The following is a 14,629-nucleotide window of genomic DNA, read 5'->3' on the forward strand; positions in this document are numbered from 1 at the left end:
CTGCCAACCAGAGCTTCCAGGACCACTCCTAACCTGATGCATAGGCAGGAGCAGAGGCTACTCTGCTGAGCAAAAAGGCTGATGCTTCACTTCGTATCAAAGTGGATTTCAGATCTAGGTGGCCTGGCTTCCTCCTCCGCCCTGTCATCAGGGCTGCAGTTCTGCCCTGGAAGAACGTCCAGCTCACAGCAGGAATGGATGGAGCCAGAAGACGGCAGCTTTGTACATTACGTGCTAAGCATTTACTGTCATTCAGGGCTTGCTGCTTGTGTTTAACTCATACACCACTACTGCAGCCTGGACTGGGCCTGCCAAGTGACACAGCTGGCAGCTCTCCTTCATTTCACCATCATAGAGCAGAGAGAGAGATTGCCCTCATTTTGCTGGGAAAAGGCCCAGAAAAACTCTTAAAGCTCCAAGTGACCCCAAACTCTGCCACCTTTATCACTGTACAATCCTCCTCCTACCCTCCAACTCCTCCGCCCCCTCTCATGTGCGAGATGTCTTGAGGGCAGGGAGTCAGATTACCTGATCAGGAGTTGCCCATACTCTCCATCCAATGCAGACACAACTTTCAGCCATTTTTTCCCCTTTGTAGATGCTTTGGATCTAGATTGAGCCACCAAAATCTTCCCATCACCTGTAAGTCTCATGGGCCTGGGGGAAGGTAAGCCTTGATTACTGCTTTTAAAAGCCTAGTCCCTAAAATTGCTCCTTCCACCTAGCACTTTATTTTGTTAACTATGTGGCAAGGAATATAGCAATGAAGGCAGAGGTGAGCAGAGACTCTCATTAGTCTCCTGTTCTCAGGATTTCCCCTTATTAAAAGGGGTGCCATATCTATTGCCTGCACAAGACAGCTACATGCATGAGCAGGGGGTGGAAGTAAAGGAAAGAAAAAAAGTTGAATCTGAGTCACACCAGTGTAAATCTGAAGTCAAAGGAGTTACTTCAGATTTAAACCAGTCTGACAGATACCAGAATTGGACCCAAATGCAGTCACCCTTCAAATACAGACAGCTTTTCTCCACTCATGTGTTTTGGTATAACAGACACCACGCACTTTCGAGGAGAAATGCACAAATCTTGCATTGACTGCGCCACCCACCAGCCATCTCCCTGCCAGCTGGACCTTCCCCAGCAGTGCCCATTATCTGACAGCAGAAGGGTCTCCCCCTGTCATCAAATCACAAGCATTTTGTTGCAGAGAAAACCTCGACAAACTGTGTAGCCCAGCTGGTAGGATGAGTGGCAGTGGACCGGAAGGACCTACGTTGGAGCTAGACTGCTCTCAGTGGTGGCTGATAACAGAACAAGGAGCAATGGGCTCAAGTTGCAGCAAGGGAAGTTGAGGTTGGATATTAAGAAAAAAACTTCTCACAAGGAGGGTAGTAAAGCACTGGAACAGTTTACACAGTGGGGTTGTGGGATCTCCATCCTTGGAGGTTTTTAAGACCTGGGTAGACAAAGCTTTGGCTGGGATGATCTAGTTAGGGCTGGTCTCCTTTGAGCAGGGGGTTGGACTGGACATGACCTCCTGAGGTCTCTTCCAACCCTCATTTTCTATGATCCTATGATTGACTGAATAAACCTAGCATCCATCATCAAGTAGACAAGACATCCCTTCCTTTCCCTTCCCCCAACCCTCAACCCCCTCCTGCCTCCCCATCTGTAGGTTATCAGATTTACTGATGAACTAAATGTATTAGTGTGTAGATCCAAATTCCATCCACTCCTTTCAAAGCTGATTTATTTTTTCACAATGTTTCTTCCCCGCTCCTTCATTCCTAGCTATGTAGCACACAGAAGCTCAGAAATCACATTGGGGATACTGTCCTCTGTTACAAAGATGTCTCATCTCCCAGCACTGTTTGAAGTCTGGACTCAGTGTGCCATCTGCTTTGGACCCCACTTCTTTTCAGTCACAGGGGACTGCTGTCTAGGGAAAGTGAAGAAGATAACACTGCTCCCCTGGGGAGTTAATCTACCAGCCAGAGCCTGGACCTGAGAGACCCGGGTCCTGGATTGTCCTTGGCTGGGTTGATGACATACCACGTGACTCTGGACCAAGTCTGTCTTTCTCTGTCTTGGTTTCCCCAACTGTAAAATGGGAAGAAGAGAGCTCAACTACCTTTTCTGATGCACTTTGGGGTTGAAGCACTCCAGAGAAGCAAAATGTCATTATGGAAAACATTCATTTTCTTGCCTCAGTCCCATCATTTTGGTGCAAGGACACGAGCTCCCGCAGCCAAGAAATTAAAGCCAGTCTCCGAGAGTAAACCGGTGATCTCATCAGCTGTCCAAAAGCATCACATAGGGTGATCCAGCATGGCTCATATCCTGAGTCGTTCATCAGGAGCCAAGGGAGGCTTCAAACAGACACAGAGAAGGGGAGGCTGGAACAATTAAGCTCCTTGGCTTACTTTCTACTCATTAGGATAATGAGCGGACACAGCAGGTGCTTTCCCAGGCCCTGAGCTGCTTCCCCAAGGAGAGACATCCCCTGAGGGGACCCTTTGGCTGCAGGCAGAAGGTGGAAGGCAAAAATGAGGTGAGTGATGGAAAAAGGTTTCCCTTCTAATGAACTGTCAGGCATTTGATCAGAGATGCTTAGAGTCATACAGAGCGGCTGCTCCATGAGCCTCCCTCGAACACAGAGATTGGATCTGACCTGGCACTGGCTCCTCTTCACGTGCCCTCTGCTTCCATAACTGGAGATAGTCAACTAACCCCCACCTCCCCATCCTGAGCAATCCTTGAGTGCCAGCAGCACGCCCCTCAACCCACACAGGTGATATTCAGCCCTCACCACCTGAGACACCTTGCTCAGGGGAGAACCTGATTTACCTGCTTGGTTCAGGATGGTTTCCCCTTCCACCTAGCAAGCCCTAGAGCTCCTACAGGATAACCAAGGTGTGACTGGCTGGTGTCAGCATTTACAGGGGTGAGGTTATTTATCAAGGTTTGATTTTATTTCTACCAGTTGTGAGCCAGGCTGCAACATTTTCTGCCCAAACCCAGGCCCGCAGTGTTTGCCGACTCCTTTCCTGGAAGTCAAGAGCTCCTGCTTTCCACATCAATTAAAGCACAGGGTCCCATTTATTATTTCAGACCACTGCTAAGCAACGCAGCAATTTATACACTCCTCCAATTTTATCTTTATTGATTTTTTTCAAAGAAAATGCATGTGCAATTTCAGTAAGTGCAACCATAAAACACAGAAACCACCTGTAAGTGATCCCAAGGAGCCTGAGGAGGGCTGGGGGAAGCAGCTAGGGGATTGCATCAGCCCCTACCTCAGCTCAAGATCTATGTCCATCATTGGTACCAAAGTATGCAACCCGAAGTGCCCAGTTAGAGCCCCAGCTGCTTTTTCGATGGCCATTGAGCAGCAGGGACCAGCACAAGCTGTGTCTAGCCAAGAGCTCTCTGCTCTAGTAAGTGCTTTGCCATTTTGACTCATCTCTCTCACTGTAGGGCTACAACAAAATCCACTTGGCACAGAATTAACCCCAGTGCTCAGCTGGAGGCCCTCCCAAAAGAGGGAAAGCTAAGCATTGTCCTTGGCAGACAATGTATGTGTGCTGCCCATCAGTCCTAATCATGCAATGGCTTGGGCATGGGTAGAGATCCCTGTGCTCATGGAAAATGACTTGTAGAATCAGAGCCATAGTCAGAAATAGCCCAAATCTGTTGGTCTTCCACAACCTTATAGGAAGGTTGCTTATAGGCTTGGCAGTGCTACGCTGGCTAGCACTACAGACGAGGGGGTCAGGATTGACCACAAGATGAACGTGAGCCTTCAGTGTGATACTACAGCTGGTAAAATGAGCAAAAAGTTGGCTTGCATCCGCAGATGCTTCTCAAGCAAATCGCAGGAGGCCATTCTCCCCTTGTACTTGGCCCTGGTGAGGCCACAGCTGGAGTACCGTGTCCTGTTTCAGGCCCCACAATTCAAAAAGGATGTGGAGAAGCTTGAGAGAGTCCAGAGAGCCACATGCATGATCGGAGGGCAGGAAAACAGACCTTATGATGAGAGGCTGAGAGCTATGGGACTCTTCAACCTGGAAAAGCGCAGGCTCAGGGGTGATCTGGTGGGCACCTATAAGTTTATGAGGTGTGCTCACCAGGATGTGAGGGAACGCCTGTTCACCAAAGTGCCCCAAGGGATGACAAGGTCAAACAGTCACAAACTCCTCCAGGACCATTTCAGGCTAGACATAAGGAAGAACTTCTTTACTGGCTGAGCCCCCAAGGTTTGGAATAGACTGCTGCCGGAGGTGGTTCAAGCACCTACTTTGAATGCCTTCAAGAGATATTTGGATGTTTATCTTGCTGGGATCTTATGATCCCTGTTGACTTCCTGCCCCTGGGTCGGGGGGCTGGACTCGATGATCTTCTGAGGTCCCTTCCAGCCCTAATGTCTACAAATCTGTGAACCTGGACACTTGAGAGGGCTGCAGTACTCATGTGTGCCATGTGGCAGGGGCAGGTCTGGCTTTGTCTCATTGAGATGTGAGGGACAGGGCTTTTGTTGGACAACACTTCTTGCTAATTGTTACCTTAGCCATTGCATTTGTATGTCGATCATAACCGATCGAAAGGGAATGTACAGGTCAGGGGTTTTTTACTGCTGCATTTAAATTCAAACCAAATCAATCGTTCGGGGCTGTAAAGTCTGATACAATATCAGTCAGAAAAAAAAAGGAGGCTAAAGAAAGGTGGAAGAGAATTAAAAAAAAAGGAAAATATAAATCCATTTTTATTGGCATGAGACAGGACCAAACCCATGTGCACTCAAATCATTCCTGGTTGCCATGCAATCTGAGTGTTCTTTCATGCAAAGCTATTTCAGTTAATGACATGTCTCATTATTTTATGCAAGGCAGTGAATCCGATTTCCCCAAGTCCAATTTCACTCCCCTGTTGCTTTATTAACATTTAGGAGCTTTTAAAATAGCTCTAGTCACTAGCCTGAAACACGCATATTAAAAGTTACCAGTTACAGAACTTGAGGAAGTCTCAGTGGGAGACATGGGGAGAGAGGATGATACCCGTGTCCTTACATTTGGCATGAAGTCCTGTTTGGGGAGAGGGGGCTGGGGGCATACCAGAAAGGAAAGGCACTTTGGTAAATGATAAACAGAGAACACACATTTGCACCACCTTTGGGTTCATTCAAATGCTGCCTGCACCGGCCAGCTAAGTTGTTGAGGGTATCAGGCAGCCTGGGAGAGGTGGCTGGGCTTTTGCCGCAGCTAGCTTCTCACATCCTTCTCCTCTGCCAAGCTCTGCAGGGCCCAGCTGCATGGGGTTCACACCTGTGGACCTCCAGAAAGGAGGGAAGTAGTTCTTCCCTCTTAGTTGGAGCTCAGTGGGCCACATAGGCAGCAGCAGCCCCACCAGGCATCCTTGCAGTTCTGGTTCTGCTGTTTTCTATCATCTGCCCAGAGCCAGCGGGAGCTGGTGGGATTCCACTGGCTGCAGCAGCAGCAATGTGCAGAGCCCCTAGCACCGTGTCTCTTTTCCAGCCAGCATATGCAACACCACCTTCCAGTTTGGCCAAGCCAGCAGGGTGAGGTCAAGTCCAAATGAGACCAAATTCCTGAGGATAGGAAGAGAGAAGCATGTGAAGGAACCTGTCACTTCCCCCTAATTAAGTCAACATTAAGTAACCTCTAGGTCTGTCTGGACTGTTGATGTCCAAATAACCAAGCAACAAAACCAATAGCTCTTTCTCGTTTCAGCCAGCCAGGAGACTGTGTCCCATCCTTCCAGGCACAGACAGGTTGTCCGTGGTCCACATCTATGACCTCCACACTTGGTTACTGCCAGGAATAGCGTTACATGGTCTGGAAAAGCTTCAACTGCAGCAAAATGCATCGGAGCATATTGTCCCAGTGCTCTGCTCCCTTCACTAGCTGCTTAGTGGATGTGCAGCATCATTCAAGCTCTATCTTTGCACTCAAAGCTATAGGATAGGCTCTTGAAACTTAAGACATTGTATGCCCTTATGCACCCAAGACGGCTACTTTCCACTCAGACAATAAAACCATCCTCTAGCAAAGGAAGGCAGTAACAACTGGAGGCAACACTTTTGCTGGAGCTGGACTTGAAGCGTGGAAGCCATTGCTGTAGACACCACAGGCATCACTGGAACTAATGGCAAATCCCAGTGCTGCCACTTTGCTTTTGCTCAGTAATTGCTTCATACACTGGCAGACGCGCACCCACTTGCTCACACAGAGCAAAGCAAAAACAAAAACAAAAACTCCACTGTTAGCGACACTAATCAAGCTATTGCAAAAATGGATGGGGGAACAAAGGAAAGAGAGAGAGAGATTGCTATTGTTCTAACACTCCAGTGATGTGTTAACACTCCTGGGCTCGGTGAGCAACTGTTCACCAGGGCACCCCAGGGGAAAACCAGGGGTAATGGCTGCAAATTCCTGGAACACCGATTCAGGCACAACATTAGGAAAAACTTCACAGTCAGGGTGTCCAGACTGTGGAATAAGCTCCCTCCAGAGGTGGTGCAATTACCGATCCTGGACATCTTCAAGAGGAGACTAGACAGTCACCTTGCTGGGGTCACCTGACCCCAGTTATCTGTCCTGCCTAGTGCAAGGGACTGGACCAATGATCCTCCAAGGTCCCTTCCAGCCTTACAATCCATGAATCTATGTGTGGACTGTATCAATAGAGGGATCTTGTCTTGGGGACTGACAGACTGGGTTAAATCCAAGCTCCAGTATCCTGCCTCTGGCAGCAGCCAGCTCCAAGTGCATCAGTATTTAGTGCCAGAGCCCCTCCATCAGGAGGTATCCCCTCCCCTCGCAGATCTCATCCTGGGCTCTGGTTCACTTAAACCCTGAAACAATGTCCAATATCCCCTCTGCATTTGGAGGTATTATTCATCAAGATAGCTACCATAACCTTTGGTGTATAAGTTGCACCTATGTATAAGACACACCTGAAAAAGGATAACATCTTAGGGATAAAGATGTTAAACATAAATTTGATTGAATTTGTGTCAGCTCTTATGACACTGATTTCAGCAGCTTTTAGATCTCCTTTTTCAGGGGAGAAACACTAGGGTATATATCAGAAAATATTGTATTTAATATGCACTCCTATGGGCAGGGACAGTGGACAGTGCCAGTCACAGTGGGTTCTGGCCCAGTACGAGCCTTACTAGACCCTATGTTAATGGAAACAACCATCAACCACAACTTCAGATATTCTTGATAGCCACAGAAATATCCAGTCCCCTTGTCTTCAGAAGTTCTTGGCTTCAGTGGCTTCATATGGCCATGAATTGCTACAGCCTCAAGTCATCATGCATGGCACAAACAAGTATTTTCTTTTTATTGGGTTTGATTTCCCCAAATTTGCATAGATGAAATTGGGCTGGAAGGGCCCTCAAGAAGCTATCTCCTGTCATCTCCTGCTCACAGGTCTGAACCATCTCGACAAGAATTTGTCTGACATACCCTTAAACTTCTCTGGATGGAGATTCGCCAACCTCCCCGCGTGATCTGTTCCAGTGCTGAACCACCATCATAGTAAGAAAGTTCTTCCCAAAAATCTAACTAAAAGTCTCTCTTGTTGCAATTTAAGGGCATTAAAAAATTACCTGTTTCTTCTCCACGGTTGTGTGTTATAGACAGAAGTAACAGGCTACTGTACGGCCTTTTCTCCCTTAAATTCAGCACCCAGCAGTTCTCAGGTGGGTGCAGAATGGAACTGAGAGTGATTCTGCATCCATAGCTTTCAACCATGTCCTCATGTTCTTTATTTTCAAATATACCTTGCAGAAACAAGTGTGCAAGTCCCAGCACCCGTTTATACTTGGATGAATACAAAAGCAGCACTGGCAGCTTTTAGAAGGCTGCTCTGAAGGTTCAATTTGCCTTTGGCTACCTTTGCAATCTTTGCATACTGATCAATTGGCACAAGATGGCAAGCATCTCTTTTTTTAATCGCTCCCCTTCTGCTTTCAGTGATTCATCTGATATTGCAGTCAAATACTGTTGACACACAGCAATCTGGGAATCAAATAAACCCATTGCCTTTCCACAGATTTTTCAGGGAAACCCCAGCAGATTTAGAAAATATTTCCCTGCAGTTTTATGTTATCCAACCTCATGGGCAAGGAAACAAAGGATACGCCCTGTGCATGCATCAGCCAAAGAAAAGAAGTCAGTGCATTATGGTTGGTGCAAAAGGTCAGTTGTCGCTGAAACTAGGATCTAGAAGGTAGGTGAGATTTCACCAGACAGGAGGTGGAAGTGAGCTCTTAAATTGCATGAATGGTCTGAGATAGGGGTGAGGTTAAGGACAGTACTGTCCATGTGGAGGTGATGGGATTTTTGTTGTCTCCATTTCAGTGGGTTTGGACTTACCCACTTGTAACAGAAGACTTGATCTGGTGCAGCTCATTTCAGAAAGACTGCTCAAGGAATTGGCACGATGAGTGTTTGCAGCAGCCAGACACAGACCAGGATTTTTACAGTGATTTATACAGAGCTGCAATATATCAGATCCTTGGTAGCTCTACAGCACAGAATGGATTTTGTAATGTTGTGTTACACCATCTGTCTCAGATAAAATTGCAACCTAGCTTGTTCCTTCTGCTGACCTACATTCCAACCACATATTCAGGTTAATGTAGTATCACCCTTCACTTCCTGTCCTAAGTTGTTACACAAAAATGCTATGTCCAAGAGGCACATACCACCCAACTGGTCTCTGGTGGCAATGAAACCTGAAACTATATGCAATGATGCCCTGAAGTTCATGTACAAGCCTAAGAGACTCTGGCTCGGCCACTGACTCTCATTATCATCTTGGGCAAGTCACTTTGCAGATCTGTGCCTCAGTTTCCATAAAAATAAGAATCTTACTACCTAAGGCAAGGAAAGGTTACAGGTAATAGTTGTAAGTGCCACAAGTACACAAATTTGTGAAGCCTGTTGCAAATCCCTTGTAATGAGTACTTCTTCTACCCAGGCCATTAACAAAGCACCTGATCCTTATTTTAAGGAGCAGCCACAGCTTCCCCTAAAGACAAGGGGGCTGCGGATACTCAGTACAGCTGAAAACAAACAAGGTTTCTTCTGCAGACAAAGGATCCCAACTCTGTTGCTTCATTTTTGAGACGACTTATGTCTGTGCCAGCGGCCTTGTTTCATTACAAAAGTCGCTTTAGGGATAAAATCTTTGTAGCGCAGCAAGGCACCTGGTGCTGATTTGCATACCAGAGCCCAGAATGCTCTTCCCACTCTCAGCAAAGTTGGCATCAGAGCCCTGGCAACTAACTGCTAAGTGTGGGTGGGATTGTGGGTGTGTAGTTTATTTCTGTGGGTTTCACAAGCCAGAAGAGCAAGAGTTCCCACACAGAGACATACCCGCTGTCACCAACAGACACCTCACTGAGCGTGGGTTTCTCTCTCTGTCTCTTGCCCACCCCCAAAAAACATGATCCTGCAAGGTGATGAGTATTGCTCAACACCTCCCAAGATCTGAGTTTCAGGAAAAATATGTAAAAGCAATTTCTAAGCCTGATCTGCAAGCTGGTGATAGACACAGAACCCAAAACCACTTGCCTGGTTAGATATTTTGCAGAGCACGTCCTGAGATACCAGGGGGTGTTCACCCTGACCAACCACAGACGGTGGATCATGAGCTCACTGTGGTTCTATGAGATCCTAAATCAGTGTCACAGCTTGTATGGCCTGCAGGTGCAGAGCCAGAGGAGGTGGTTGATCGTCTCAGTGGCTCGGGACCAGGAGTTGCTTGTGTATGTAGCATGCAATGCGGATATTGTAATGGCTTCAGGTGGCCAGCCGGCCTTTGTACGGGTTCATGGGTGCAGTTTTTGTAATGGGTTAAGGTTTTCTTTGTGGAGTGATGCTCAGAGTGTAGATATATATAACCTTATATAGACATATATATGACATATAGACATATATTTTTACAAAAAAAAATAAAAAAAATTCTGCCTCTTGAGGGCTTAGATTAAGCGTAGGGGCTTCTTAACCTGGCAGGGGAAATACCATGTATCTCTGTCCAAGAAGGCAGTTTTCCTGAACTGCTTCGCAGGAGAACTGCTTTTCTGGGGTAATTCAGTACCTGCCAAGGTGCAGCAGCCTTAAGCCCAGTTTGTGGGAGTCTCTTCCCTTGCTTGTTCCGAGGGCCATATGGCTGAAGGTGAGCAACACTTGGTGGCATCTGAACCCCAAGCCTCCAAGCTAGCGCCTGCAAGTAGGATGCCCACCAGAGGTTTTGGAAACATCTGAAGCTCCAGGTGCAGGTGGAGGATGTTTGTTGGTAGTAGGGCCACTTGTGGTTCTGGACTCTTGTATTTGGAATTAGTTTTGGCTAATTTGGCCTTGGATACAAATTAAAAAATAATTTAAAAAAAATCTGTAACAGGCTCTCGGGACTTGTGCCATGTTCTCTTGGTTGGAAGTAGAGACTTACTTGCTAAAGTGTACTTGTTCTACAAAACCCTAGGGTTGATTTTGAGCTGCTCCTCACTGGTGAAAGTCAGGAGTGAGCCCACTCAACACAAGCAGCCATAGTGGCATTACAGAGATCAGGATCCGCCCTCTGTGGGTTGGCATTGAGGAGGGGAAAAAACATAAGCCTTCTACAACATGCATGTTACCAAAAGAATAATTGCAGAGGTAAGCAGGCCACATGAAGGAGCTGATCCTGCAGTGACCTTTAATGCATGGACTTTACCAAGGCTCAGTCCAGGGATCCATCTAAATAGGGTTCATAGCAGGTTCAGGGGCCCAGGTATGGAAATACTTCCACTTTGTGGCACCACATGCTTAGATTCTTTCAAAGAGAACTCAGTGTTTCAAGGCAGGCCAGCTGGGTTTCACATAGTCTCCTTGGAGGTATTAAACACCTGTTGCCACCCCATCTGTTTTACATCTGTATTTAAAGAGTCCAGGGTGCTTTTTGAGAGGAGAAAAGGGGCTGGCTTATGTCTAAGTGTCCCCCTCCCCTACTTTTTGATATTTGGCTGGTTGAGTACTGCCCTTCCACTCCAGACCTGGCTGCATTTCATTGGGAGTGTCTATATGTGCACTTTAATGAGCAGTAGACTATTTACTGTGACATTATGCTAATGCACAGTAAAACAGTCTACTGTGCATTAAGCATCACAAAAAGTGTGCAAATGTGCTACTGCACATTAGCACAGCATAATGCACATTAATTTAGTACCTCACATTGGAGGTACTAAATTTAAAGTGCTTTAGAAAAGGTCCATTAATGCACATGTAGACATGCTTAGTGGGTGTCAAGTGTCCATAGCAAGCATGGTTCTTTAGGTCTGTTTGGGATAAAAGATGATACAGAAAGAGAAATCACTGTTGCATGCAAGAATAATGACTGGTGTCCTGCTCTTGCCTGGGGTGGGAGCCTTTGTACTCATCAGAGCTTTCAGGGCTTCTCAGTGCCCTGAAACTGCATTTTTAAAAGACCACAACAGCCACCATCAAAAGCCTTTTTGTTTTAATAAGCTGCTGCTGATTCAGCTAACATGACTCACGTTAGAACGTGTGATTCAGAGAAAATGGTGCATCACTCCAGGGCGGTATGGGTTTTTTTTATTATTATTGGGGGTAATAGAAATCGCTATTTCAGCTAATCAGGTTGATATTTTGTACAAATGTTTTGATTACAGTATTTTAGCATACAAGTGAGCCACCTATTTCAAAAGTAATGTCTGATTGTGTCTGAATGGCTGGGGAAAGCAGGACAGCTCCTAGAGTACGTCAAATCAGAGACCTCAGGCAGAGCAGGGTTTAGTATCCAAGGTGTTTTCCATCAGTGACACCAAATTGCTGTGTGACCTTGAAGAATACAGTAGACTGAACTCCTCTGGGTGTGGGTCACATGGAGAGAATATGTCCTTGCCTGCCAGAAGTGGGTGTGAAGGTTCATTATTTTTTGAGAAAGGCTATGGACTCCTTTGATAAAGAATGCAAAGTGCCTTTCCAAAATAGCCAAATTGAGGCTAATATATTTCTAATTTGCTTTTTACCTAGTCTGGTATTGGTTTTCAGTCATATAAGAGACTTCAAACTGGGAAGAGAAGGTTTTAAGTGATCATTTCAGCAACCAGGTTTTCCAGTGAGCGTGGTAGAGAAGGGGGGACATAAAAGGTACATAAATCCTTGATGCTTCTTTGGAAATCCCAGTGCTAAAGCAGAACGCATACTTCAAAATGAAAGTAAGAATCTTCTAAAAAAAAAATCTTCCAAAATGATTATGCAGGAAGTCTCATGAAACCATCTCAAGGTCCTTCTAGTCTAAGGATAGGAACCTGCAAACTGTCCTGTATACCCAGACACCAACCAGCACATCAAGCCCCAGGAAAGGGTGCTACAGTGCTGGCTACCTAGGGCCAGATTCTGTCCCATCTATTCAAGTCCCTAAAAATCCATGAATGCATCCACTTCTGTAACATACTGTTGTCTTGCCCTTCATGTTGAGCCACAAAAGAGGAGGAGGACCCACCCACCTTTTGTATTAACAGTTTTTCAGGGACTCGAGTAATCTCTGAGCATCCACTGAATAATGTCAATGCTCTTTAAATCCACATGCTGCAATAATCAGCACACAAACACCATCAAATACTATTTTCCTGAACTTTCAGCTTCTCTAGCTAAAAAAAAAAGGCAGCAAATCTGTGGAAACCTCTAGACCTAAAGCATTCATTGTTCATTACCCAAAAGCCAAGCTCTGAACTCACACTACTTTAATACATACAATATGCAAGGTCAAGAGTGCACATGTGTTTCAGTGACCTGTTTAACAGCTTCTGCCAACACAGCACTTACTCTATTAAAGAAATTGACCACCATAAACATTTGCTTCCATGCTAATTTAATTAAAAATGTTCTCCTTAACTGATTTAACAGTGTGGCAACCAGCTTCTACTTGGCTGTATGCATACAGACAGGTACAAAAAAAAAAAAAAAAAAAGCATGGGACTGTTTGCATTTTACCCTCTTGCTCTGTCTTATTAATTTGACTATAATTGTCTGTTTAAAAAAATCATGCTTGGAGACAATGCAGGTGAAGTAGTTAATGGGGAGTTTTTTGGTAGTTTGCTCATCATTGCCAACACCTGAGACTGGGGAGAAAGCCTAGCTACCTGATTCCCACTAGTCCTCAGGTTCAGGGAATCACCCGAGCATTTAGACAGTAACATCTATTATATATCCAAATACATATTTTTCAAGAGCTGGGATTGCACAGAAAAGTCTCCCAGGTTTCCCCCAGCCCGCATCACAGTGCAGGAGAATGGAAACCAGTTCAAATCAATTCACAGGTATGTTTTACCTACCTGCAATCTCCCCTTCCCTAGACATTGCCATGACTGCTAGCACTACCCCTGGCATAAGAGCCCCTGAGCTATCCCCCACCCAAGAGCATTTCCTGGGCAAAATTCATTACCCTGGGAGATTCACTGCAAATCAATTCTCAATAAAGCTGGTTCATTTTTTGTCATAACAAAGAACTGTAGGCTGGAAAGAGAAACCCACCCACTGGGAGCTCTCTGATGCTGTAAACCGGGAGGGTTTTTTTTGCAAGTCACTGGGGGCTCTGACCTACCCCACAAGCGGGGAGGTGTGACACAGCCCTATGTAGTGTTACAGGCTGTGGAGGGGGTAAAGGGATGGGATCCTTAATATCTACACAAAAGGGGTGGAGGGGAGAGAAAAAGATCCCTTACCCACATGAGTGATGACTGTAGTTAGTCGCTGGGTTAGCTCCTGATGTGACATCTCTTCTTCTCTCAACCAAAAAAGCATTTCACAGAAAGGGAACAGCACAGCATCCAAAAAAAAAAAAGAGAGAGCTGCAGCTGGAGTGGGAGGCTGCACACACACATGCACACACACGCACAAAGCCAGTGCCACTCCCAGAGGCCAGATTCTTCCCCGGCTTCTTACATCTTCTAGGCAGTGGCTCTGTCTTGCAGCTTCCAAAGCTCCCCGCGTGGCTTCCCCTGCACAGACAGGTCCAAAACTGGCTATTTACAAGAAAGGTTGGGTTTTTTCCCCAAGAAAAAGAAACAAGAAATAAACTAATGGCTTAGGGGGTTCCCTCCCCCCACTTAAGAATGAGGCAAGGGATAAAGAGACAAATCAGAAGCCAGCTACCTGCCTCCAGGGAGGCTTTGGGATGGTAATGATTGGATGCAGGAAAAAATCCTGGAGGTCTGGAATATGAGACAGAGGAGTGGAGCTTGCAAGGCGGGGGATCACTCTGCTGTAGCCTGAGGTCAGCAGGCTCCTTTGCCTCTCCGCTGGCTCAGGTGTGGCTGTGTCCCTGCCTCCCACCCCTTCCCACCTTGGGAATGGCAGGTCCATCCAGGGCTCCTGCCTGGCTGTTCCTGTAGGACAGCATCCGTGGGGGCATGAAAAGCTGCCCCTCCTGGGGTGATGGTGCTGTGGAGCTGACAGCAACCAGCCTTCGGGGCTGGCATGATCTCTAAGGGCACCTTGTCCCCATGTGGGTGCAGAGCGTGGGAGCTCCCCAGCCCCATATGCCCCTGCCCAGGAGACTCTCTCTAGGGAGGGGAGCTGCTCTCTGAAGA

The 14,629-nt window shown here is 46.4% G+C and overlaps 1 protein-coding gene across 1 annotated transcript in view; it reads right to left on the reverse strand.

The window, feature by feature from the left end:
* MCF2L2 (MCF.2 cell line derived transforming sequence-like 2) overlaps positions 1-14,075 on the reverse strand; it is a 307,244-nt gene extending 293,169 nt beyond the window's left edge. Inside the window, 2 exon segments of the mRNA XM_019503361.1 lie at positions 13,763-13,888; positions 13,891-14,075. Coding sequence (XP_019358906.1) covers positions 13,763-13,888; positions 13,891-13,921 — 157 coding nt within the window. The 5' untranslated portion in view covers positions 13,922-14,075.
* Between the last annotated feature and the right edge of the window lie 554 nt (positions 14,076-14,629).

The sequence above is a fragment of the Gavialis gangeticus genome, unplaced genomic scaffold (assembly GCF_001723915.1).
Source record: "Gavialis gangeticus isolate Ggan-Ray unplaced genomic scaffold, GavGan_comp1, whole genome shotgun sequence".
In the NCBI taxonomy this organism is placed as follows: Eukaryota; Metazoa; Chordata; order Crocodylia; family Gavialidae; genus Gavialis; species Gavialis gangeticus.